Raw genomic sequence first — 24,023 nt, forward strand, 5'->3', positions numbered from 1 at the left:
GATCGATCCACCATGTCTCCAGGAAGCTAATAGGAAAACCTCATCACCACTACCCTCTGCCTTCTGACAGAAGGGTGGAGCCAGGAATTCCCAAACCTCTATTTAAGAAGGGTCAAAGTTCAGCTGAGAACACCTCATTTCTCATGGCTGCACTGCTCTGGGATAGCTCTGACCTCTGACTCAAACTTTCCCTGCCCCCTACCTCTCCCCACCCTTTTCAGCCTCCTTTTTTATGTAAGCTCCTCAGGGCTGGGGCTTGATTTCTTCCTTTCTTTTTTTTTTTTTTTTGTACTTATTTCTCTAGCACTTAGTAGCCAGTTAATACTGTTTATTGACTGAACTCCAAACAAAATCCTCTCCTCAAGAGGAGTCAAAGAGGAAGTTGAATTGGAGGCCCTGGGACTGGTTGATCTTAAAAGAAGAATAGAAAAGGAGGGGAAGAAGAGTACACTAGAGTGAAAGGGAAAAAGTGGTGAAGGGAAATTAAGTCATGTAACAGGGGTGCACAAGCAGAGGTCTATACAAACAAGAAGAAAGGGGTGGGGCAGTGGTTCACTTGAACCTCACTCTCACAAGGACTGGTCAAGGGAGAAAAGAATGTACACAGAGTGGGATATTGAGATATCCATCACAGGAAACAGGAGGGAAAGGGCAGAAGGGGAAGGAGGAAATGAAATGTTGAGTAGGTTAAGGTAGGCTAAGTCCTAAGCAAAACAAACTACCTAAAAATGTACAAAAATATTTATAGGTCTTTTAGCACTGAGAATTGGAAATTGAGGGGGTACCCATCAAACAGAGAATGGCTGAACATATTATAGTACATAAATATGAGGGGAAACTATTTTGCTGTACAAAATGATGAAGGGGATGGTTTAAGAAATCTTGGAAGACTTGTATGAACTGATGAGAGTAAAGTAAGCAACACCAGGAGAAAAATATATTACAACCACAACAATATTGTAAAGACAAACAACTCTGAAAGACTCAGGAATTCTAATCAGAAGAGTAACAATGAGGATTCCAGAGGACTCATGATTAAACAGGCTAACCTACCTCCTGAAGGAGAGGCAAAGAACTCAGAATATAGAATGAGATATATAAACATGCAGACTGGCTATGTCTAAAATATAAACATACACACACTCACACACATTTGTTTTGCTTGACAATACATGTTTGGAATAGGGGTTTTATTTTTCTTTCTTTCTTAAATGGGAGAGGAAAAGATGAGGGAGAGGGGAAAAGAAGACTGATTTTTACTAAATGGAAAATTTTTTTTTTAAAAAGAAAGTAATCAGACTCAATGAGTAGCAATTAAAAGATCACTGGTCTAGTCTGGTGCTGTCTAACATTTTTATCAATGGACTGGATGAAGGCATAGATGACATGGCTATCAAATGGATGACTGAATTAAAAAAAAAACAAAAACAAAAGTTGGAATGGCAGAATAAAAACTAACAAGATAGCCTTTAAGAGGGATAATTGTAAAGTCTTGCACTTGGATTTTTAACAAACTACACCATTCCAAGATGGAAGGAAAGTATCTATAAAGCAATTCATATAAAAAAGAATGTGGGATTCTAGTGAACTATAAGCTCAATGAAGTCAGAACTGGAGATCATCTATAATGTACAGAGGAGAGTGACCTTTGCGGATCAGGTGAAGAACATGGGAATATTTTAACCTGGAAAAAAATATTTAAGGGGAGACATAACAGCAGTTTTCAAATATCTGAAGCGTTACCACGTAGAAGAGATATCAGAGGTCCAAATAAGGACCAACAGATAAAAGGTACAGGGAGACAGACTTGAGGGTCATAGAATCATGTAAACAGAAAGGACCTCATAGGCCATTTAGTTCAACTCATAACTTAATAAGAATCCTCTTTATAAAATCTTTGAAAAGTGGTCATTCAGCTTTTGCTTGAAGACCCTTAGTGAAAGGATCCTTCTGTAGGCAGCCCATTCTACTTATGGTTATTTTTAATTTTTAGAAGGCTCAATATGAAGAAAAACTTCCAAATATTTACAATTGACAAACTTATGACATGGATTGCCTCTACAATTAGTGAGATCAAGGGAGAGATCACCATAGGAGGGTGGATTACCACTTGTCAAGGAAATGGAGAGGATAGACTGATTCAGTATTAAAAACATTTTCTATAATCAACAAAAGCATTTATTAACACCTACTATGTGCCAAGCACTGCGCTAGTAGGGACTGGGGTTGCAAGTACAAAGAATGAAGAAAATCATAATTTAAAATGACCTTACATTGGGAGAAAGAGAAAATAATGAATATTCAATAAACAACTGCAACACAGAAAATCACACCAGCTGGCATTTCTTGCCTAGCTTTAACTACTGATCTTTAGCCTTGATTCAAAGAAGTACCTAAAAACTGAGAAGTATGAGGCTGTTGGGGTCCTCAAGGAATTCTGAGGGACATGGTGGAGTTCCTCAGCAGCTTAGGAGGTTGATGCCAAGGACCATACCATTTCCTTTCAAGACCAAAGTGTAAAACTTCAGTGTGATTAAGAAACCTCCCTCTACTCTTAGGATTATCATAAAAGCAGACACTGATAGCTAGAAGGGACCTTACAGATCTGCTAGTCCAACCCCCTTATTTTATAGAGAGGGAAACTAAAGTCAAGAGAAGTGCAGAAACTTATCCAAAGTCTCATACACACAAAGAATAAGTACCAGTCCCAGGATTTGAATTCAAATCCTCTAAGTCCAAATCCTCTTTTCATAGCCTTTTTAAAAAAATTTAATTTTTTACATTTTTAGGCTCAAATTCTCTCCCTTCCAACTCCCTCCCTCCTCCCCCCCATTGCCCACCTTCCCACCAAAAATAAAGCCTGGTGCAGAGTCAAAAGCAAAGCAAATTCCTGCATTGGCCACATCCAAAAAACAAAAATCCACAGCCTCAATCTGCACTCTATCCGGAAGTAGTAGGAAGAAGGCCAAAGTTTGGGGGAAGTCCTCTACAGCCAACTATGTGCTAGTACAGGACCATGCTAAGAGCAGCAGATCAAGTCAAAAAGAAAGAGAGAAACTAAAGGTCATTCCTCTTACTTTGCTGCCCATGTCGATTTGAGTCTGAGGACCAGTCTGAGTTTCTGCTGCCTCCCTTCCTTTCCCGGAAATATTTTTTACCCTGAAAGAAAGAAGTTAAAGTCTTAGAACTAAAAAGCAAACCACTTGGCAATTATCATCATCTTTCTTCCCCTTTTAGCTGTACTCAGAGAACAATTCAAGGTCACTTTCTCAGTTATCTGAGACTGAAAAGCCTGAGGATTTTTAACAACATATCCTCCAACCCTAAAACATTATATGCTCAAGCCTACCTGGTTATAGTGCATACTGTCAGAGTGATCCCCAGAATCATTTCTACAAAATGAGAAACAAAATACACCCAAATTAACATACATAAGCTACAGTTTTTTAGGCTACTATAAACATAAAAAAAAGTAGGTTCTGCACTTTTGCAGTATTTACATTTCTATTCATACCACTTCAATATCAATTAACTCTCTTCTTCCCACTTTGCAAGTTGGAAAATAGACCTAGAGACTAACGGGATCTGATACTGTTGAATGGATGTCCACAGACGACTTAGGGAAATATGAGCAGTTCTGTTTCATGGAATCATGTAACTGAGCCATAGAACATGTCATAATAATTCCTGATCTCACATGTAGTGAACTAGTTCACATCTTTACATTAGAGGTTTAACTTTTTTTAATGATACTAGAAAAGGACTTTCTCGTACTAGGCTGGTTGGAAATAATCTCTCTCAAAGATATAAAGCAAAATGTTTAAATCCTTTGTGAAAGCTCAGAACCTAACAGAGTCTATATTTCCCACTGCTCTATCAAAATCTAGGTGTAAAAGAAGTTTGGGGGAAAGAAAGGACAGGCACTAGTACCAGGAACAAAAAAAAAAGATCAGAGGTCAGGGGCAGTGCTGATTAAACAGACAAGAAACAAAAGATGGGTAAGTGAAGCAAGCAAAAAAGATTAGGTGAAGTTTCATTTATATCCCATCAAAGACTTCTTTTACTTTGGAACACACTCCTCTTATTTCTTATTTTAGGTGCATGTCTATTGTCTTATAGTTACTAACATTTAAAAAAAAATAAATCTTTTAAACACCTTGAAAATCTGAAGAAGGGCCATGTGTTTCAGAGATGGCAGGGAAGGGGTAGTAATTTCCCTTTCCTCAGGTGATCTGAGTGAAAGGAACCCAGAAGAGAAAGTACATAGTTGTGGTGATGGTGGTGACAGTAGATCAAGGGAGTAGAGAACTTAAGCTCTCATGCCAATGGGAGAAAAACCAAGTGAAGCAGCCAAGCATCTTTGGGATTCTCTATCACATCTCCTACCAGCATTACAGATAGCATGAAATGGAGATTGTCCACTACTGCAAGGGTAAAAGTAGCCAATAACATTCCCTGTTAGCCAAAGAGAGGTTGAAGCATGACAGCTGGGAAATGAGATTCTTGGAATTCCTCCCTGTGGAGTCCTCAGTTGAGGATTATGCTGCATTTTGTAAAGTATAGAGGCACAAACACACAATTTGCTCTGGTGTCGTACCCTAAGGTTCTAGATAGTCAAGACAGGGAAGGACAAGCTACCATTACTATTGAGGAAAAGAATAAGCACTAAAGAAAGATAAATGAAGATGCTAGCAGGCAGAATCAGCCTGGCCCAGGACCAGGGAAATCTTGCCCCACAGACTAGGTTACCTTCGTTTTCCTGTAGCAAGATTCACTGCCACCATCTTCCCATCAATACTGAATGGGGGATCCAGGTTCTGTAGAATCTTCACTACACGAAGGGCTTCCTAGGAGAGAGAGAGAGAGAGACTATACACCAAGGAGAGAAAAGATCTGAGTCCTCTGGAATAAAAACCAATATTCACCATCAAAATTGGGAAAATTCTATTAAATTAATTAAATGTTTCTTAACAATGTTTCTAAACTTAGATTTTTAATCATATTTCAAATGAAAAGAGGCATAAGCCTTCCAAGAATACAGGTCAGAGTAATGGCTGTAATTTCTTCCCTAGTTTTATACATGAGAGATCATATCTGTTCTGTTCTCTTCAGTCATCAGTTGATACCCAATCATTCTAGTTCAATACTTTGTAATTCTGGATCATCAAAGTCAACAGAAATGCTCATTATTTTCTTCTGGGTCTTTATTACACCTTATCAATTAGACACAAAACTAGAAAAAAAAAACCTTAATGGGGAAAAAAAAAAGAAAGTCTTAAGATGCCAATTGTAGTGAAAAAGAAAAATGTCAAAAACATCATCTTTCTGTATCCCATTAAATACCAAATGTTTTATGCCAAAACCCTATGCTCACTGAATACGAGTGAATCTTCTTTTATCCTGTAGCAGAATAAAGAAAAGCTACCACTAGCAATCACTGTCATCTCCTAGTATCCAAATAAACATGGAGGTCTCGGATAAATTATAAATTCTATCTTACATATGAGGGAAATCAATGTTTGGTTCACTTGTCAAAAATCACAAATCAAAATAACAGTAATATGGGAAGATACTTTAGGAGTCCTATCCTTCAGTGCCTTCATTTCCTCATTTCTTCCCTGACTATACTACTTTGGGAAATCTCTGACTTTCCCACCATGCCCCAGGAAGCTCCTTATTGGGAAAATCTCATCATCCTTCAAGATCCTATCAGCCTGGGACTTACCTCATCCCTACCCTTCATCCCTCATATTGTAGATGGAGCCATGAACTCTGAACTCTCCATTTAAGGAGAACTCAGCTCAGACATCTCCTCTTTTCTCTCCTGGGCTGCACTACTTTGGGACTTCTCTGATTTTCCATCATATCCCATCCACGTCTACCTTCCCCGCAATCCATTTTTCAGCTTTCTTTTGTGTGTTGTGTTCCTTCACTGGATTGTAAGCTCCTTAAGGGAAGGGAATGTCTTTCTTTTTTATATCTGTATCACTAGCAGTGGCATATAAGAGGTCCTTGATAAACAGGGACTGATTCATTCATTCATTCAACAAATATTTACTGTCTTCTGTATGAGATACTCTGAAGTCATTGCTACAAAGAAAAACTAAGAAATCCCCTCCAACATGGAGATTCCCATATGAAACATAAACCCAATGAACAGAACAAAGAAGTTTTGTGACCAAGGCAACCCTCCAAGACTTGAAATGACAACACTCCAAACTTCCTCAATGGTCTCACCAACCGCTCTCCTGCCTTTAACAATATCTAAGAGCAGGGCAACTCACCGAATGAGAATCGAGGTCAATGAAGCCATATGTATGGCCCATGGGGCCAGTTCTATTCTTGATGATTCGGACGTTGGCAGTAGAAAGTCTGACATAGGGCTCGAGTACTTCCACGATTACCTCCGGTGGAGTGGACCGATAAATTCGCTTAAGCATAATAGCTGGCAAGATCCAAAGGTGGCAGAAAGGGATGAGGGCAGGAAAAAAGACAAAGGTGAATCTGCAAAAGTGTAATTAATACAACTCTCTCACAAATACTAGACCCTTGGGTGGACGCTTTATCCTGGATAATAAATACCTTCTACTCAACAACATGACTGCACTCACAAGTTATGCTGAGAGGTCAGGCTTTTTTCCCTTCTTTAAGATTCAAAATTAGAAATCTGAAACTATGTTCTGCTGCTTTTCTTGTATATTTCAATCTCTTGACATTTGAAAAATGCAAATTCATAGGATCATAAGCTTTAGAGCTGGAAAAGCCCTCAGAAATTAGTTGGTCCTACACTCCATTCCTATTACAGCTAAGAAAACTAAAGCCCAGAGATGGGAAATGATTTGCCTAAGGCAGCAGGTTTAAACCATCCTGTGTTATGGACCCTTTTGGCAGTTTGGGAAAACATACAGACCCCTTTCTCAGAATCATGGTTTGCTGCCTACATTCATGACTGAAGGAAATGCTAAATTTCAGTTAGAGGTTAGTGAAAATAAAGGTGTCACTTTTTTCTGATACAAGTTCATGAAACCCCTGAAGTCTACCAATGGAATCTTTGAGGGTCAGTGGATGTCAGGTTAAAAATTCCTCGCCTAAGATAACATAGGTAGTAGGTAGAAGAACTAAGATTCAAATCTAGGTCTTTTGATTCCAAATCCATCAGCTTATACAGAGGCATTATATTAGAAGTAGCTGGTGGCCCAGTGGATAGAGTGCTGGGCCTGAAGTCAGGAAGACCCAAGTTCAAATCCAGCTTCAGACACTTACTAGCTGCGACCTTGGGCAAGTCACTTAAGTGTTGCCTGACTCAGTTTTGTCATCTGTAAAATGGGAGTAATAATAGCACCTACCTCACAGGGTTGTTGTGAGGATCAGATAATATTTGTAAAAAAGTACTTAGTACTGTACCTGGCACACAGTAGGTACCATATAAATGGTTATTCCCTTCTCTTGTACAGGATAGTTAGACCAGATAGTATCAAGATCTCACCTTTCTCTAAAAGTTCTACGCATAAAAGTGTAATTTTTAACAATTATATCAGACTATTCACAACTCTAGAAATAATATACTGTGCCTGGTATAATCCATTGGAAAGGGAAAATTCCCTGCCAACCTGTGAATTAGAAATTTTTTTCTTGGAAATATGTTGAAATCTAAATATATACAACGGTTGAACATCATGATAAACCTCTAGCATCTTACTTTTGCTCTCCCCATCCTGACGTGACTCTCCAGACCACTGTTCCTTCTCATTGTCTCTTCTGGTGGAGGTATCATGTCCTTCCCTTCGAGAAGGATACCTTTCTGAGTCCCTCCTTTGCTCTTGGCCTAAGCGTCTCTCTCTCCCTTCTTCTCGCTTTTTTGTCTCAGGTTCTTTGTCAGGTGGTGCCTGAGGATGGCTCTGCTGCTTTTCTGGTAGTGCTGCTGGCTGTGCTGGTGATTTCTGGCCCTCAGGATAGTTAGCTAATTCCTGCTGAACCTTGGCCTCTGTTAGGAAGCAAAAGGAAATACAACGAAATATCTACTATCTGGTTCCAAATTACACAAGCTAGAATTCCAATCTGGCAGCCTGTATACACTGATGTCTGAATCTATTGTCCTATGAATACTGCCCCTAAACTGCTTAATGGCCCAGAAAGCAAAGAAAGTCAACTTAATTCAACCAAAGTCACATACGCTGACTCAACCTTCCCAGAAAAGAGAATTTGTTCTTATTTCTAATCTGGATATCAGGGCTCTACTTTCCTTACTACTATAGCCACCCCACATAGTCAATGAATTAGACTACAACATAGAAAAATAGTTAGCTATTTTCAATGAATGTACTTTGTATGGAGGGTCATTTGGGTTTTGTTGGGAAACTGCAATTGTAGAAAAAACATCATGTATCATAACCCTAACCCTATACCCAGTCTCTAAAACTGAAGAAGATTCTAAATTTAAACCCAAAACAAATGAACTGATATACAGATGAACGAAAATACACCAACCCTCTCTTGGGAACTTGCAATATGAGCAAGATGAACGATATCCAACAGTGCTAACTTTACACTGCAAAGCAAAAGAGAAAAGATAAGCAAAAATTATCAGTAAAAATATTTTAGGAACTTTCTGCACATCCTGAATGTTAATATAGAGAGCTGAATAAAACTAGAATAAAACATCAGCACTTGTGCTGATGCCACAGAAGACACAGGCCTAACCTGGTAATCCTAAACTCAGTTCATTTCTAAGGTCAGGAGGACTCTTAAGAATTGCCTTCTGTGTTTGGAGAGGATGCTAATTGTCTACATACACATTTAAAGAGACTATTTTCTGTATGTATTAAGAAAGTATAAACATTAAAATGAGCTTTGAGACAGTTAATACCTAGGATTTAATACCTAGGACACTGTGACTCCAAAACTGTTACCATCCTTTGATATTACATAGAGCTAAACAGATACAGAATACGTTGAGATAGTGTCCCAATTAGTCTCAGCCAGAAGCAAATAGAGATGAAATTAACGTATGCCAATTTCTCTTGCAGCTAGGATATAAACATACTTGGAGAAGCGGAGGCAAAGAATATGAACAGCTGATGCTTACAGTAGTTATTTAGGGGATGTTTCTAGGGATATCTTAGAGGTGCTGCAAGAAAACAGTATTAACACAAAATAAGATAAACAGCTTCTATAGAGATCGTTACTTCCTTCCTCTATTCATGACAAAGGGACTGGATTATCTCCATAAAATAGATTAGGCATAGTTCCACAACACCTCATTTTATCCTTTAAGAGTAGAAAGTGCAGGTAAATGTCTTTCTATGTTGCTTTCTAGGATATTCTAACCAACAGTTGGTTATCAGAGCTTATGGGAACTACTTAGAACTTAGAACAAGCATCAGCAAACTAAGCCTGGGAGATCTGGGCTGTTTTTGTACACCAGTGAGCTAAGAATGGTTTTTACATTTCTAAATAAAGTTTTATTTTATTTAAAAATGTAAAAACCTAAAACCTAGCCCTACAAAAACAGTCCATCCTAATTTGCTGACCCTTGACTTAGATCATAGAATGACAGAGTTGGAAGAGAGTTTAGGAAAACATCTCAACTAGTCTCACTTTACAGAGATGGAGGTAATGTCCAGAGAGGGAAAGTGACAATGTCACACAGATCAAGCTATATGATTCCTATATGACTCCCAATAAGCCTAGATTCAATATTCTTGGGGAGAAAAAGTTCTTGTATTAACAGTAGCTAGGGTCTGGGCATCTTATCCTACCCATCTCCACTGTTTCTGTTTTTTAAAATTTACATGATAAGGACATGTACAACTAAAGTGTATATTTGTTTTAGGTGTGTCAAGCCAATTTTTAAACAGGTCAAGACAATTTTAACAGGTTTTTAAAGTCAGTGATTTTTGGACATCGTTTCATATGATACTGATGATATTGACAATTTAAGGCTCTACAACCAATTTAAAAATTTGAACTTTTAACAATAGTATTTTTCACAATGGGTGACACTGAAAAAAACTTGGTCTAATAAAAAGGTTCCTTATTATCCTAGAGATTGCAAGGTGTTAGAATATGAAGAAATCATTTGAGACTAAGAACTTAGGAACCCAGGGAACGTTAAAAAAGCACCAAATTAAGAGTTAGGAAGCCTAGGTTTTGGTTCTGACTCTGCCCGTATAGGCCAAACTTGAGCAAGTAAATTTTTTCTTAGGAGGGAAGGGCAGGCAATCAGGGTTAAGTGACTTGCCCAGGGTCACACAGCTAGTAAGTGTCAAATGTTTGAGGCCAGATTTGAACTCAGGTCCTCATAACTCCAGGGTCAGTGCTCCATCCACTGGGCTACCTAGCTGTCCCTGGAGGAAGTAATTTCTGAAGCAGAGCTTCAACTTCCACCTTTTTAAAATGATTGGACTAGATGAGATGATCCCTTATGGATCTTTCCAGCTCTAGTGTTCCATGATTTGAGATTTTATCCCCACCAGAAATTGACTGTTTGAGGCACCAATTCCTCTTGTTTATATGGGAAGATGAGTATAAAAAAGAGGTCCCAAGTGACAGGGCTAGAATCACCATCAACAGAAAGGACATCTCATCTAAGACATCTTAGGATCAGAAGCAACATTCATCACATAGACAAAAGAACCAATGTTCCACACCAAGGAAATGGTCTGGTTTGGATTTTCCTCAACTTTCTAATAATCAAAAATAAGTTGTGGAATAACTTGACATCACAGCAGTAAACATAACCAGGTAGAGTTCCATTTTCTTGGCTCTGGCTCCCTTAACCAACCTATTACCCCTTATTCGTAGGAAAAGAAAAAGGCAAGAAATTTCTTAACACATACCCGTTTACAATGCCAAAAATCCGGGCTTGGTGAATACTCTAGAGTCACCTCTTTGTCACGGATCTTTAAAGTTCCCTGTTGAGACAAACAGGTAAGTCATCAACATAAACTCCTTAGAAAATTGATGTCTTTTTTTTTAAGGGACAGTGAGGCAAAAGAGCCCTTTGTGTCATGAAAGTAAAAGATTTAATAAAGAAGAAACTTGGTTTTGATATAAAGTGAGTAAGTTGTTCAAGCTACAGTCCTTAGGCTACGTGGCCATGCAGACTTGTGCTTGGGAAAGAAGAGTACTTTCAACTCCTTGGAGAAAAGAGTTAAACTTCTTCTCAACCCTGGATCTTTCCATTTGGGAGGCTGTGTTGTGGCAGCCTGCTCCTCACTGAGCACATTCAGAGTGCCCTGATGAGTCCAAAGAAGGGTACCTTGCTGAACTGAGGTCCAGTGCCATGGATGAGAAGCTACACCTTCTTTCTGGGGCATGAGGATTCAGGAGCCCACTTTGCTATCTTCCGTTCCATGGCTAATTGGCCTCCAGTCAGAAAGGCAATAAAGTGATATTAAATTTTCCTTAGAAATGTAAGGCATGAACATAAGAAAACAGAGGATCATTACTGACCAAAGGAAATTAAGACGAAATTTTTATAGTGGGTCACACCCTTAGAGCAGAAAATGACGTCTGATAGTAGCATCACTCTGGCTTGGAGCTGGCAGAGTGAGCTCACCCCAAGGCCTAAGAGCAACACAGAAATCAACAGTGTCTTTCCCTAAGGTTTGGTGCTACCATGAGCAGGAAAGACTAAAATCATTTGTGGCTACAAAGCTCCCTCATCTTTGACATTGGGTAAATCAGAATGTCTTTTTTTGTGCCAGGAGAAAACGGGTACCCCTGAATGAAACAATAAGCCATCAAGATGCAAAGTAGTTACTATTTCCTCCCCAAAATAGCTAAAAACATCTTTGTTTTGATTAATTGTCCTTCTGGACCATTAACCCCTGAGCATTCTCAAGCATAGAGGGACATCTCTGTGTTCCATTAGATTTAGGCATTAATTATACATAATGTGCCCATTCACAATTGGGCTCCATTTTCTGGCTTTGATCGTAAAATGTCAGAGAATAGTCTTTCTTTCTACTTTTCAGACAAACTGGAGTCAATCCAACACCAAAAATAGGGAATGAACTGAAAATTACATGAAAACAAAAGAAATACATTCCCTTCTACCTTCCACCCCTTATTCCTCTAGATTTCCTACTTTAAGAAAGAATCAGGGACCTGAAAGGAAAAAAAATAAATTTAAGATAATTTTTAAAAATACAAATCAATGACCGTTAATCTGTTTGAAAAGTTAGAGATTGATATGCACTTGCTAGGAAAACCAGAGAAAACAAAGATCCCTACAGGCATAAGGGCACCATGGTTCCTTCCCTACAAAGTAGCTAAGTATCAATAACACATTTCAATAGAGCTTTAAGGGCTAAAAAACACTTTTCTTGTAACATTTCTGTGAGACAAGTAATTCAAGAATTGTTATCTTCGCTCTGGAGGTGGGGAAACACAGGCTGAGGAAGGTGAAGGGGTCAGAGCCAGGACTCAAACACACAAAACCCACATTTGTATTACTGGCACTGTGCTCCACAGGCAATGGCATTGTCAGCAGAAAAAGCAGAGCACACATGGTCTGCCAGCTTTGCCAACGTGGATAATGGTAAAGATAGGATTTTGCCAGGCACGACAATCCTATTCATCATTCTTCAGACACTGGTTGGTGAGCAGAGAACTAGCCTCTAGAATTGAGGACAGACAAGTTAAAAAGCTTGGATTCACTTTAAAAAAATATCTTTAACACGACAGTGTTTTATTATCCACTTCAAGTTGAAATTTTAGAACTCAATGTATTAGAAGAAATGACTAAAGTTTAATAGAGAAGACACCTTGTCTCTTCCTTTTAATTTAATCATACATTTAGTATTTAACCCAGAAAAGCCACAGAGGTAGGTACTGCTTTCATAACCCATGTTCATAACCAGAAAACCAGCTGGCTGACATTTATAGCAGGATCTTTTTTTTAAAATGCATTCTCAAGCGGTTCAAAAATATTCAGTCCAGGCCTAGTAAGTAGCATCATCCCACATAAGAACCAATGTTACCTCTAGCTCCTGATTTTAATCTGTAATTTCTATCTTCTGATTTCACCACTTGGAAGCAACATATCATACATTTAGGCACTTCTAACATCAACTTAATCCTTCTTGCATAATATCCTCACTAAATGTTCTTCTTGCTTGGGCACTCCCTTTTCTTTAGGGCAAATCACTGCTTCTGCCTAAGGGTCTACGTGTCAATATAATGAAAACTTCTGTTCAATTACAGATTTCAAAAACCAAGCTGTTTTTTAAATAACTACTTAAGAGTCTTCTTCAACAGTTTTTTCTTCCCTTCTTTTTCTGACATATTGTTAGAAGAGTACTTGTAAGGTCAAAAAAAAAAAATCACTGCTGGGATCCTTGACAGTGTTAGTAAGTCACAATAATAAATAACAATTCAGAAAACCTGGCTTGCCAGGCATTCTATCAACCAGAAGCTTCTATTAACCAATAAGCCTTCTGTACATGGGTAGCCCTGGTGTGCTAAGAGCATTTGATTGCCATTATCACCTTCTCTAGGCTGAAACAAAGTAATGTGTCAAAAATATCTCAGGGTAGGTATGATCAGAGGAACAAGACAGCTGACAGAATTTAGTTGTAGGTGATGAACCAACGTGAGGGTCATTCTCAAATAGTTATTATTCAATTCTTCACCAAAACTATGGCCCATTTTCCATATCAACACCCGCTTCGAAGGAATTTTTGTTTCTTATTTGGTTAAAAATTCAACATCACATTTAAGATTTTTCTTCTACAGATATCAAGTTCTTGGTTTTAATATCACAAAACTCTGACATGTCTAAAAAATAACTACTAACTGCTCAAGTACCACAACTGAATTCAACAACAACAAACATTTTTATTAATCATCTACTCTATACAGGGTCTTTTGTATAGTCACAGGGAAATATGGCAATAAATATGACAGCCCCTACCTACCACAAACACATATAAAATAGCCCGTAAGTACTTAGGACTACAAAGCACTACGAAGATTCACAGGACCCCTCATTTATTTAATCTACAAGTCTGTAGGGTAGGTGAACTCATAAGAGGTTTTCATGAATAAAGGGACAACTGAGTTGAGCCACAAAATTTTTCCCCTAGTCTTGAAGCTGAAAAAATTTAAAAATGAAAGCAAAAAACCAAACATGGAAGGGTGTCCACATTAGTAACTCAATATCTTTCCATTCCTAAAGCCTATATGCAACTATTTTCTTCACTTATCAAAGTCATATACAATCACCCCATTCAAATATAAAACCATAGAGCCTACAAGTGAAGCTGAAAGAAGGTATAAAAGACAATAAAGTCCCTGTGTGGCAAGGAAAAGCACCATTTTCTATCCCAAGAATAACCAAGGCCTAATAATTGAGTTTGACTGTGAATACAAGGGGCTACATTCCCATTGTTTCTTTCAACCCATTGCTACAGAGAACTGAATTAGAGCAGGAAGATTCTTGATAAATTGTATAGTCCAAACCCTCATTTTATAACTGATAGGAAATGGTAACAGAGATTTGCCTAAGGCCACACAATAATTAGAAATGCCGGCATTAGAATACAGTTCTCACTCTAAATCCAGTTCATTTCATTATGTTACAACAGAAAAGACTTCTGTTAGATTCTACTATTATACTCTATTTTACTTCCAGTGATAGTTCTAATTGCCATTGAAATAATAAAAGTACAAACAAGATAATGGATATTATTCACATTTACATATCACTTTAATGTTTAAAAATTCTTTTCCCACAATATGCTTGTGAAATAGGCAGCAAAAGTACTATCACCTTTTGTAGATGAGGTTCAGCATTCACAATCATACAACTATTAAATGGACTTCAAACCAGTACAAGTTTTGTTACACCCCAGGGCATCTGAAGACTCCCTCAAGGTAGATTGAGGCAAAGGCTGAAGAAAGACTCTTGTACAATTTGTTTAGATACTCAAACATGACCGCAACTCCAGTATAGTAGCAGCATTTCTTACCAAGAACACTGAAGCCATAAAACCTCATTGTTATCCTTAAAAGAAACAGAGATCCAAAAGATCTGGAATAAGTATGCAAAAGTCTTAGGAATAAAATGTCTACTTCTAACTAAACCACTGAGAGATCAATTCATTAATGGTTGGGTAACCAGTCCTAATTAGGAGGAACAAAATCCTCCATTGAAAGAATATCATTTGACCTTTATCTTAGCTATAACAACTAAGTATTTTTGTCATAAATAAAAGGAAATACTACTCTATACTGTAAACAATGAACTTACAGCACTTGTTACTCCCAGAGGTGGCAAAAGTTGAAAACATACATAGGTTAAACATTTTATTTAAAAACATTGTTATTAGTTTAAATTGGTTCATTTATTATTGCATTTGATAAGCCACCATTCATATTTATAATATTGACCACAAAGTCTAGGATGCATAGAATGTCTTTATTTAATCCATTTAAAATCTCTTCAGTTTCACTAATATCCTCATCAAATATCTGATTCATGAACATGTTTAACCAACAAGTCTGAAAAAGCATCATCATTATCCTGCCTGTTTCATTAGCCTGATTAGTTTGAGCTATAGCAAACAAATGAACAAGCAGGCAATCAGGAAAATGTATGAAGGTTAAAGAGTGATTTTTATGGGATGTCTGGAGGTCTGACAATGAGGCTAACATCACAGAACTACACTTTGTTGCCATTGTCAAAAACAAAACTGTCTTAAAGTGTTATTTCTTGTGCTTTTAAATATCCACCATATACCTTTAACAGGTATGACTAGGGAGAGAATTCTTTTAAAAATTTTTTTAATTATATTTTATTTTTTAATTAATAAAAACAGATTTTCTCTCCTTCCCATCCATCTTCTCCCTCCCACAGCCCCAGTCCAGTAGGGGTGGGTAGGTGGAGTGGGTAAAGATAAAACCCTTGTAAAAAATATGCAGAGTTAAGCAAAACAAATTCCTACACTGGCCATGTCCCAAAAAACATATGCCTCATTTCTTCACCTTGAGCCCATCACCTCTCTCGGGAGGCGAATGCAAAGCTTCATTATTGGTCCTCTGTCACTATATTGATTAAAGATCTTAAGTTTTTCAAAGTTGTTTGTTTTTCAATGTTACTGTATAAATTACTCTCTTTGTTCTATTTGCTTCACTCTGCATCAGTTCTTATAAGTCTTTGCAAGTTTTCATTAAAACTGTCCCTTTCATCATTACTTATGGAATAACAGTATTCCATTACATTTATATACCATAATTTGTCCAGCCATTCCCCAGATGATGGGCACTCCCCTTTGTTTCCAGTTTCTTGATACTATAAAAATGACTATTTTAGATACAGCTTCAAATTGTTTTCCAGAATGGCTGTAATAATTCACAGCTCCATCAACTGTGCATTAATGTTCCTCTTCCTGCAGCTTCACTAACATCCGTCATTTTCCTTTTTAGTCAACTTTGCCAATTTTGATAGATGTGATAGAACCTCTGGGTTACTTTAATTTCATTTTTTCTAATTATTAGTGGTTTGAAGCATTTTTTTCATGTGGCTACTGACAGTTTGGATTTCTTCCTTTGAAAACTATGTATATTCTTTCACCATTCCTTAATTAGAAATTGGCTCTTAATTCTTATAAATATGAAAGAGTCCCTTCCATGAAACTGAGACCTTTTTCTGAGAAACTTTATACAGAGAAACTAGTAAAGATTTTTTTTGCCATTTACCTATTTCTAATTTTGACTACCTAATTTATGTACTCAAAATCATCCATTTTATCTCCTTTATTCCTCTCTATTCCTCGTTTGGTTGTGATTTCCTCCTCTATCCATAGATCAGACATGATCTTCCTTGCTCCTCTAATTTATGATGTCACCTTTTATGTCTAGTTCATGTAACTATTTGGAATATGGTATGGGGTCCTGAATTATACCAAGTTTCTGCAAGACTATTACCCAGTTATCCCAGAATTTTTTTTGTCAAACATTAAGTCCTTACTCTAGTAGCTTGGGATCTCTGGATTTATCAACCACTAGGTTGCTAGGATCAATTGCTTCAGTATGTTATATAGGAGATCCATTCCACCAACCAGATGGAACCAGCACCAAATTGGTTTAATGATTAATGCTGTGCAGTATAGTTTGGGATCTGGTACTGCTAGGCCCCCTTCCTTCCGGTTTTTTTTTTCTTCCTTGAAATTCTTGGCCTTTTGTTCTTCTGGATGAGTTTCTTTACTATTTTTTCTAGCTCTATTAAGCAATCCTTTGATAGTCTGATTGGTATGGCATTGAATAATAATAAGTAAATTAATTTAAATAGTATCATTATTTTTACTATACTGGCTTGACCTACTCATAAGCAATTAAATATGTCTCCATTTAGGTCTATCTTTATTTCTATAAAGAGAAATTTTATAGTTGTAATCATATAGTTATATGTTTGTCTTTCTAGGTAGGTTCCCAAGTATTTTATAATATCTTATATTTTGAAGGAATTCATCTTTCTATCTTTTCCTGTTGGGTTTCACTGGCAAAATATAGAAATGCTGATGATTTATATAGATTTAATTCATATCATGTAACTTTGCTAAAGTTATTGTTTCAATTATTTTTCTTTGATTATCTATGGTTTTCTATATCATTATCTGCAAAAAAAGGTTTTTTTCCATTTTTGCCTACATATATTCCCTCAATTTATTTTTCTTGTCATTATAGCTAGCATTTGTAGCACTATACCAAATAGTGACGACAATGAACACTCTTGCTTTTACTAGAGCAAGAATCCTTAACCAAACAAGGGAAAGAAGCAATTATGAAAGATAAAATAAACAATTTTGATTACATGAAAATATGTTGCAGGAATAAAATTAAACCAACTACGATAAGATAAGAAGCTATCAATTGGGGAGAGTGTGGGAAGAAACCCAAATCAAATATCTCTGAGGACCATAACAAAATAAATGGAAAGAAAAATAAGACAAATGAAACTGAACGTTGTGAAATTATAATGACAAATTGGCCACCCAAAAGAGATACGAAAAGGCATCTCCTCCTTATTTGCAGGGGGAGGGCATGCCGAGTGTGGAACACTGCATATAGTATCAGGCCTTTAAATGTTACTTAATTTTGCTGAAATCTTTTCCTCTTTTTTATTCTTTATCTTAAAGAACAGGTCCAGGGATGATGGAGGGTTACAATGGGAAATGTAGAGGAAGAAAAAGCAAAAGTTATCAACAAAAATTTTTTTAACTTAAATCGTATACCATGCATCATGTATCTACATGACAAAGAATCTGAATCAGTTTCAAAATCTTAAGAGTCATCAGAGGTCATCGACTTTACCTGAATCATGGTTCACATTAAGAACATCCCTAGCAAGCAGTTGTCCCATTCTGTACCTGACCACTTTCAGCAACAAGAAACTCACTACCTACATCAAAGTAGCCCATTTCATTTTTAGGGTAGTTGTCATTGTTACCAAGTTTCTCTTCACATTTCAATTAAACCAAAATGTCTCCCTATAACTTTTACCTATGGTCCTAGTTCTATTCACCAGGACTGGGCAGAAGAAAATAAGCCTTTTTTCCCATTAAAAAAATCTACAAATGGGGGCAGCTAGGTGGCACAATGGATAAAGCACTGGGCCTGGAGGCAGAAAGACCAGAGTTCAAATCCAACCTCAGACAATTCCTAGCTGTGTGACCCTGGGCAAGTCACTTAAATCCTGCCTGCAAAGAACAGGAGAAGTAAATGGTTGTAAACCACTCCAGCATCTTTGTCAAGAAAAACCCAGGGACAGTTAGTTCATGGGGTCATGCAGAGTCTGACATGATTGAACAAGTGAACAACCAGGCACTTAATACATGTTTAATAAAAATTCTACAAATATGTTAAGATGGTGATCATATACCATTAACCAACACCCCCACTCCCACGAAGAATCTTCTCTATGGATTAAATAACTGACAATTCCTTCAACTGATTCTTGTAAGGCATGGTGTTTTGTCCTTTCATTACCTTGGTTGTGCTCCTCTAGACCTACTCTCGTGTCAATATCCTTCCATAAATGTGTCTAAAACTAGACACAATAATCCAGAAATGGTCCAACTATGTCATTTTTCAGTAGGTAACCTACTTTTCCTCAGCTCTGGAAACTAGTATTCTTTTGGCTGCCACACCACATTGTTGCTCATAGTGTTACATCCTACTAAAACCTCTAGATCTTTTTCATGTGAGCTGCTTTTCAACTACATTTCCCATCCTCCATTCCATCAATCCAACAATCCACAAGCTTTAGTGTCTAAGCACTGTGCTACAAGGTGCTAGGGATACAGATACAAAGAATAATAAACACTACTCTCATGCTTCCATTCTATTAGGGAAGACATGTATGTATATAAGTATATATAGAATAAATGAAAAGAAAATAAATACCAGATAGTTAAATTTGAGGTAGTTTGGGATACAGGGCAATAGAAACTGGGAGGGATCAGGAAAGGCTTCATACACAAAGTGGTGCTTGAAGAGAGGGACATGGGGGTGATGGCAGACTACATTTCAGACAGTAGCAGGGATAGTCAGGGTAAAGGAATGGAGATGGGAGATGGAATATTATGTTTGAAAGCAGAGAGAAGGTCAGTTTGACTGGATCACAGAGTGTGGGAAGGGAAGTAACAACCAATGAGGGTGGGAAGAGAGGTGGGGAGCCAGGTTGTGAAGGGCTTTAAAAGTTAAACAGAGTTTATATTCGAGTCCAGAGACAGGACAGAGCCATTAGAATTTCCTGAGCAGAACAATGTCTGCATTTTGACCAGCTGTGTAAAAGATGTACTAGAGTAGGAAGAGCATTGCGGGCAGCAAAACAATTAGGAGACTTTGCAATTGTACTAAGGTAGTTGATTTTTTTTAACTCACTTCGGAATTTTCATTTAGTTCTATTAGATTTCATCCTATTAGATGTAATCTGTTGTTCTTGTCTCCCGAGATCTTTTTGGATCCTGATTCTGTCATTCAACATATTAGCTATCATTCATAGTTTTAAGCCATTCCTAAATTTGCTATTATGTTTTCTAAGTCACTGATTTGAAAAAAAAAAAAAAAAGATAAAACAAAGCCAGGGATAGGTCCTTGGGACACTCCAAAAGAGACCTTTTTCTAAGTCTTTGGTAGTCATTCCACCAGTTCTAAATCTTCTAAGTACATTTTTATCCAGTCCATATCTCTCCATGAGGCTATCATAAGAAATTTTATTAATCTCCTTGTTAAAATCTAGGTAAATACTACCTATATAGCATTTTATATACAGTGGTATATACAGTGAATAGAGTGCTGGGCCTGGAATTAGGAAGATTCATCTTCCTGAGCTCAAATTTGGCCTCAGACACCTATTAGCTGTGTGACCTTGGGCAAGTTCACTTAACCCTGTTTGCCTTAGTTTCCTCATCTGTAGAACGAGTGGGAGAAGGAAATGACAAACCACTTCAGTATCTTTGCCAAAAAAACCTCAATGGGATTAGGAAGAGTCTGAATGACTGAATAACCACAAAGGAGAAAATGAGGTTATTCTCAATGAACCTACGCTGGCTCATAAACATTCTTCCTCTTAGGGCTGACATTTCTTGAATTTTAAAGTTTTGTCAGGAATTGGCAAACCAACCTACAGTTTGAAGTATCTATCTTCTTAACTTAAAAAAAGGAAATCTAAGTATAGCCTCACATCTCTTTGACCTCTCCTGTTCTTCATGATTCCACAAAGATGTTACTCATTCCCTTCAAGAATGTCCAGACTCCATAAAGAACAGAAATACATACTGAGAAAAGACTGAAGACAAAAGCATCACCAGAGAGGTTTAACTTTTTTGTTCTATCTGGCCACCACACTCTGCAGCAAAGTTAAGATAGGATGATACCGGGGACTAAGGAATAAGAACAAAACTTCTCCCATAACCTCTCCAACCTTGACTTCCTACAAGAACTATTCTTCTTTATCTTTGTCCAAAAGCATCTGGCACAGTTTTGTAAAAACGGGATTTTAAGAGATTTTATGCTTCTAATGGCCAAAAAACCAAGAACCCTAAGACAGCTAAGAGAAGCAGGAGAGTAGAAAAAAAGGGAGATAGTCGTTCTCCTCCCTTCCCCCACCTCCCCCACTCTACGTCCCAGGCAGAGAAAAGAACAGGCTATCTTCTGTTTAGTAATTTTATCTATCTCCGTGTTTTTTTTTATTAAGATGGGTACTTCGTGGCACAAGGACTGAGCTGCCCTCCGTCCTACAAAATTACCATGTCTGTTCAAACTCTAATAGATAACAATACCTGAGGTCTTCAATGAGAAAATAAAGGATGAGAGTGTCTTCCTTGGGGCCCTGAAAGTAAGTACATCAGTATCTAATCTGTCTTGATTATCATGCTGAAGGATGCCCTCTCTGGCAAGATGATGTTTGGAAATTTTTTTCTAAAATTTCCTTTAACAATATTTATGAAGGAAGGAATGTCCAAAAGAGTCACACTATATTCCTGAAAGCCTCTTCAACTGTTAATGGCACTTACTGAATGTCTACACTATGCTAGACACCTTACAAAAAACCCACTTAACAGTACAACAACAAAGTACAGAGAGAATGAGATCATGTATGTGAAGTGCTACAAAACTGAAGGTGTGATATAAATGTGAGCTATCAGGGTTATTCTAATACACAATCTCTACCCTCATGGAGCCTGCCATCCAATCAGGGGATAAAACACCATTAGAGATAGCAATATCACATAGCATTTATTATCCAGGTGCCATAGAAAGTTTAAAAACACACTGTCACTTGATTTTGGAGAGAAAAGGTCATTACTAACTAAGGGGTAGCAGGGAAGACCTCCTAGAAGAGGTGGCATTTAAGGTGGGCTTTAAAGAATGGATAAGAATTAAGAAAGTAAAGAGGAGAAAGAAGAGTATTCAAAGTGAATGTGAGCAAAGGCTTGTAGGGGTGACAACAGAGAGGGCGTTAAGTGGAAAGAGAATAATCCTGTTCAGTTAGAGTATAAACTGTGTGAATAAGAGTAGTTCAAAACATGACTTAGACAGGTAGAAGGATATCAGATTGCTTTCTGGAAGGATAGTCAGTGCCTATTTTACCCAATTCTGTCCCATATGTGTTTTTTTCTTTCCTTTTTTTCAAGTAAAAGCCTGAAAATTATTTGTTTTTTAAGTTTTAAGTTTTTTTTAAGAGTAACAAAATTGTTTTAAAAAGTAAATGTCATTCAGATGTATATCTTCAAATTCCAGTAAACCACATCTTTCCAGAACCTTTTATTTATCTTTATGCATTTTCATTAAAGGATGGGGATTAAAATAATTAGAAAAAGCATTTCTAAAGGGCTAGTGGTTTGCTTCACTGAGGTCTTCTATCCTGATTATAACCACAAAGAGAAAGTGTGCAAAAGTGCTTGGTTCTGAAGAAACAAGCCTCACAATGCCTTTAATTCCCTCAGCTAAGTAAACCAAAGGCCTTGAGAATAGAAATCTAAACAGAAGCACCTTGTTTTCTGAATATACTCTGATCCTAAAGTCATTCTGGCCATAAACTATCAAAATGTATGTACATATTTTAGGTTATATTGATTATACAATTAAGCAATTTTATAAGCAAAAATGTTGAGAAATGGGTAGCTCACTTTAATTACACGGACTAATTTCTGGCTTAGTTTTCAGCAACGATCTTCACCAGAACTGTATTCAGTGTACACTAGCAATCTGCCAGCCATAAGCACAGGGCAGATTTGTTTTGTTTTGTTTTGAAGAAAACTGGCTTTGTGAGCACATGTCTCCCAGGGTTCTATAATCAATGTGAAGCAAAATTTTAATCCAAGACCCACCTTTTACTTTACAAAGGAAAATGACCATTTTTTCCCAATTCATTCTAAACTGCAATTAAGTCAAGTGAATCCCTGGAAGGTTTAGGAGGCCAAGGCTTAATCAAGAAGGATGAAACATTCCAGAATTCTGTTGTCCCCAACTATTACTAATTTAATCTCTCTCTCAAAAAAAAAAAAAAAAGAGTGCTGGCCCCCCCAACACTGCTTGTTCAATTACAAAGAATTCTAAATATATCAAGGAGAGAAGACTGTGATAAACAAGAGGTTGAAATATACTACTTTCACTAGTGGATATTGACAAACTCCTTTACAAGAGAAATCTCCTAAAAACAAAAAAATCTACAAACCCCTAACAACAATGTTTGGTGCAAGAAAATTCAAAATACAACAAACTCACTGCAATTGAATCAGGTATAGACTAACTTTGTATTTACTTTCTTATCAAAAGCCCAAGATCCAGTATCACAGGATTTAGAATAGTAAAGGATCTTATAATCATCTAGTTCAGTCCCCTCATTTTACAGTTAAGGAAATTTAAACCCAAAAGGAAGCAATGACTTGCCAGATTTCACAAAAGTAGCCATCGAAAGCCTTCCCACTACTTCCTTTTCTTATACACAATTCATTTCTGTTTTTAGTTCTGGTCCACAGTTCATTTTTTAATTTATTCAAACACAACTTCATCAATTCCTTTACCTTTGGTTTATGCCAGGCATGTGCTCATAGGCTAAAAGATTTAGAGCTAGAAGGGACCATGGAAGTCATCTAGCCCAATCCCATCATTTTACAGGTGAGAAACTGAGGCACAAAGAAGTTAAGTCAATTGCCCACTGTCACACAACAAAATAGTTGGGATTCAAATCCAGGTACTACGATTCCAAATCCAGCTTCTTTCCACTAAAAGAATTTCTAAACCATATCTGTTTCCCAAAGTTTTCAATGCAGTATAAATGGTCTAAATCCCTCCCCTACTATAATCCTGATTCATTTACTAAATATATACATAGAAGATAGCTTTTCAGAATCCTCCACCTAGTAGGCTTTCAAAAAATTGAATACAATGGATCTCCCCTCAACTATTTCTTCTGAAAATGCTGGATCACAGTTCTCTCTCTTAGCATCTGGACTGAATAGTTCTTAAATCACATGTCTAACAATGTCATTCCCCTGCTCAAGAAGCTT

The 24,023-nt window shown here is 37.2% G+C and overlaps 1 protein-coding gene across 2 annotated transcripts in view; it reads right to left on the reverse strand.

Annotated features, from left to right (window-relative positions):
- RBM6 (RNA binding motif protein 6) overlaps positions 1-24,023 on the reverse strand; it is a 101,668-nt gene that overhangs the window by 10,903 nt on the left and 66,742 nt on the right. For both annotated transcript variants that reach the window (XM_027837229.1, XM_027837230.1), the window contains exons 7-13: positions 10,839-10,913; positions 8,488-8,548; positions 7,700-7,984; positions 6,285-6,445; positions 4,750-4,847; positions 3,350-3,392; positions 3,078-3,159 (exon numbers count right to left, since the gene is read on the reverse strand). In XM_027837229.1, the coding sequence (XP_027693030.1) occupies positions 3,078-3,159; positions 3,350-3,392; positions 4,750-4,847; positions 6,285-6,445; positions 7,700-7,984; positions 8,488-8,548; positions 10,839-10,913 (805 nt within the window). The remainder of the gene's footprint in view (positions 1-3,077; positions 3,160-3,349; positions 3,393-4,749; positions 4,848-6,284; positions 6,446-7,699; positions 7,985-8,487; positions 8,549-10,838; positions 10,914-24,023) is intronic.

This window comes from Vombatus ursinus, unplaced genomic scaffold, assembly GCF_900497805.2.
Source record: "Vombatus ursinus unplaced genomic scaffold, bare-nosed wombat genome assembly UNPS02014820.1, whole genome shotgun sequence".
In the NCBI taxonomy this organism is placed as follows: Eukaryota; Metazoa; Chordata; class Mammalia; order Diprotodontia; family Vombatidae; genus Vombatus; species Vombatus ursinus.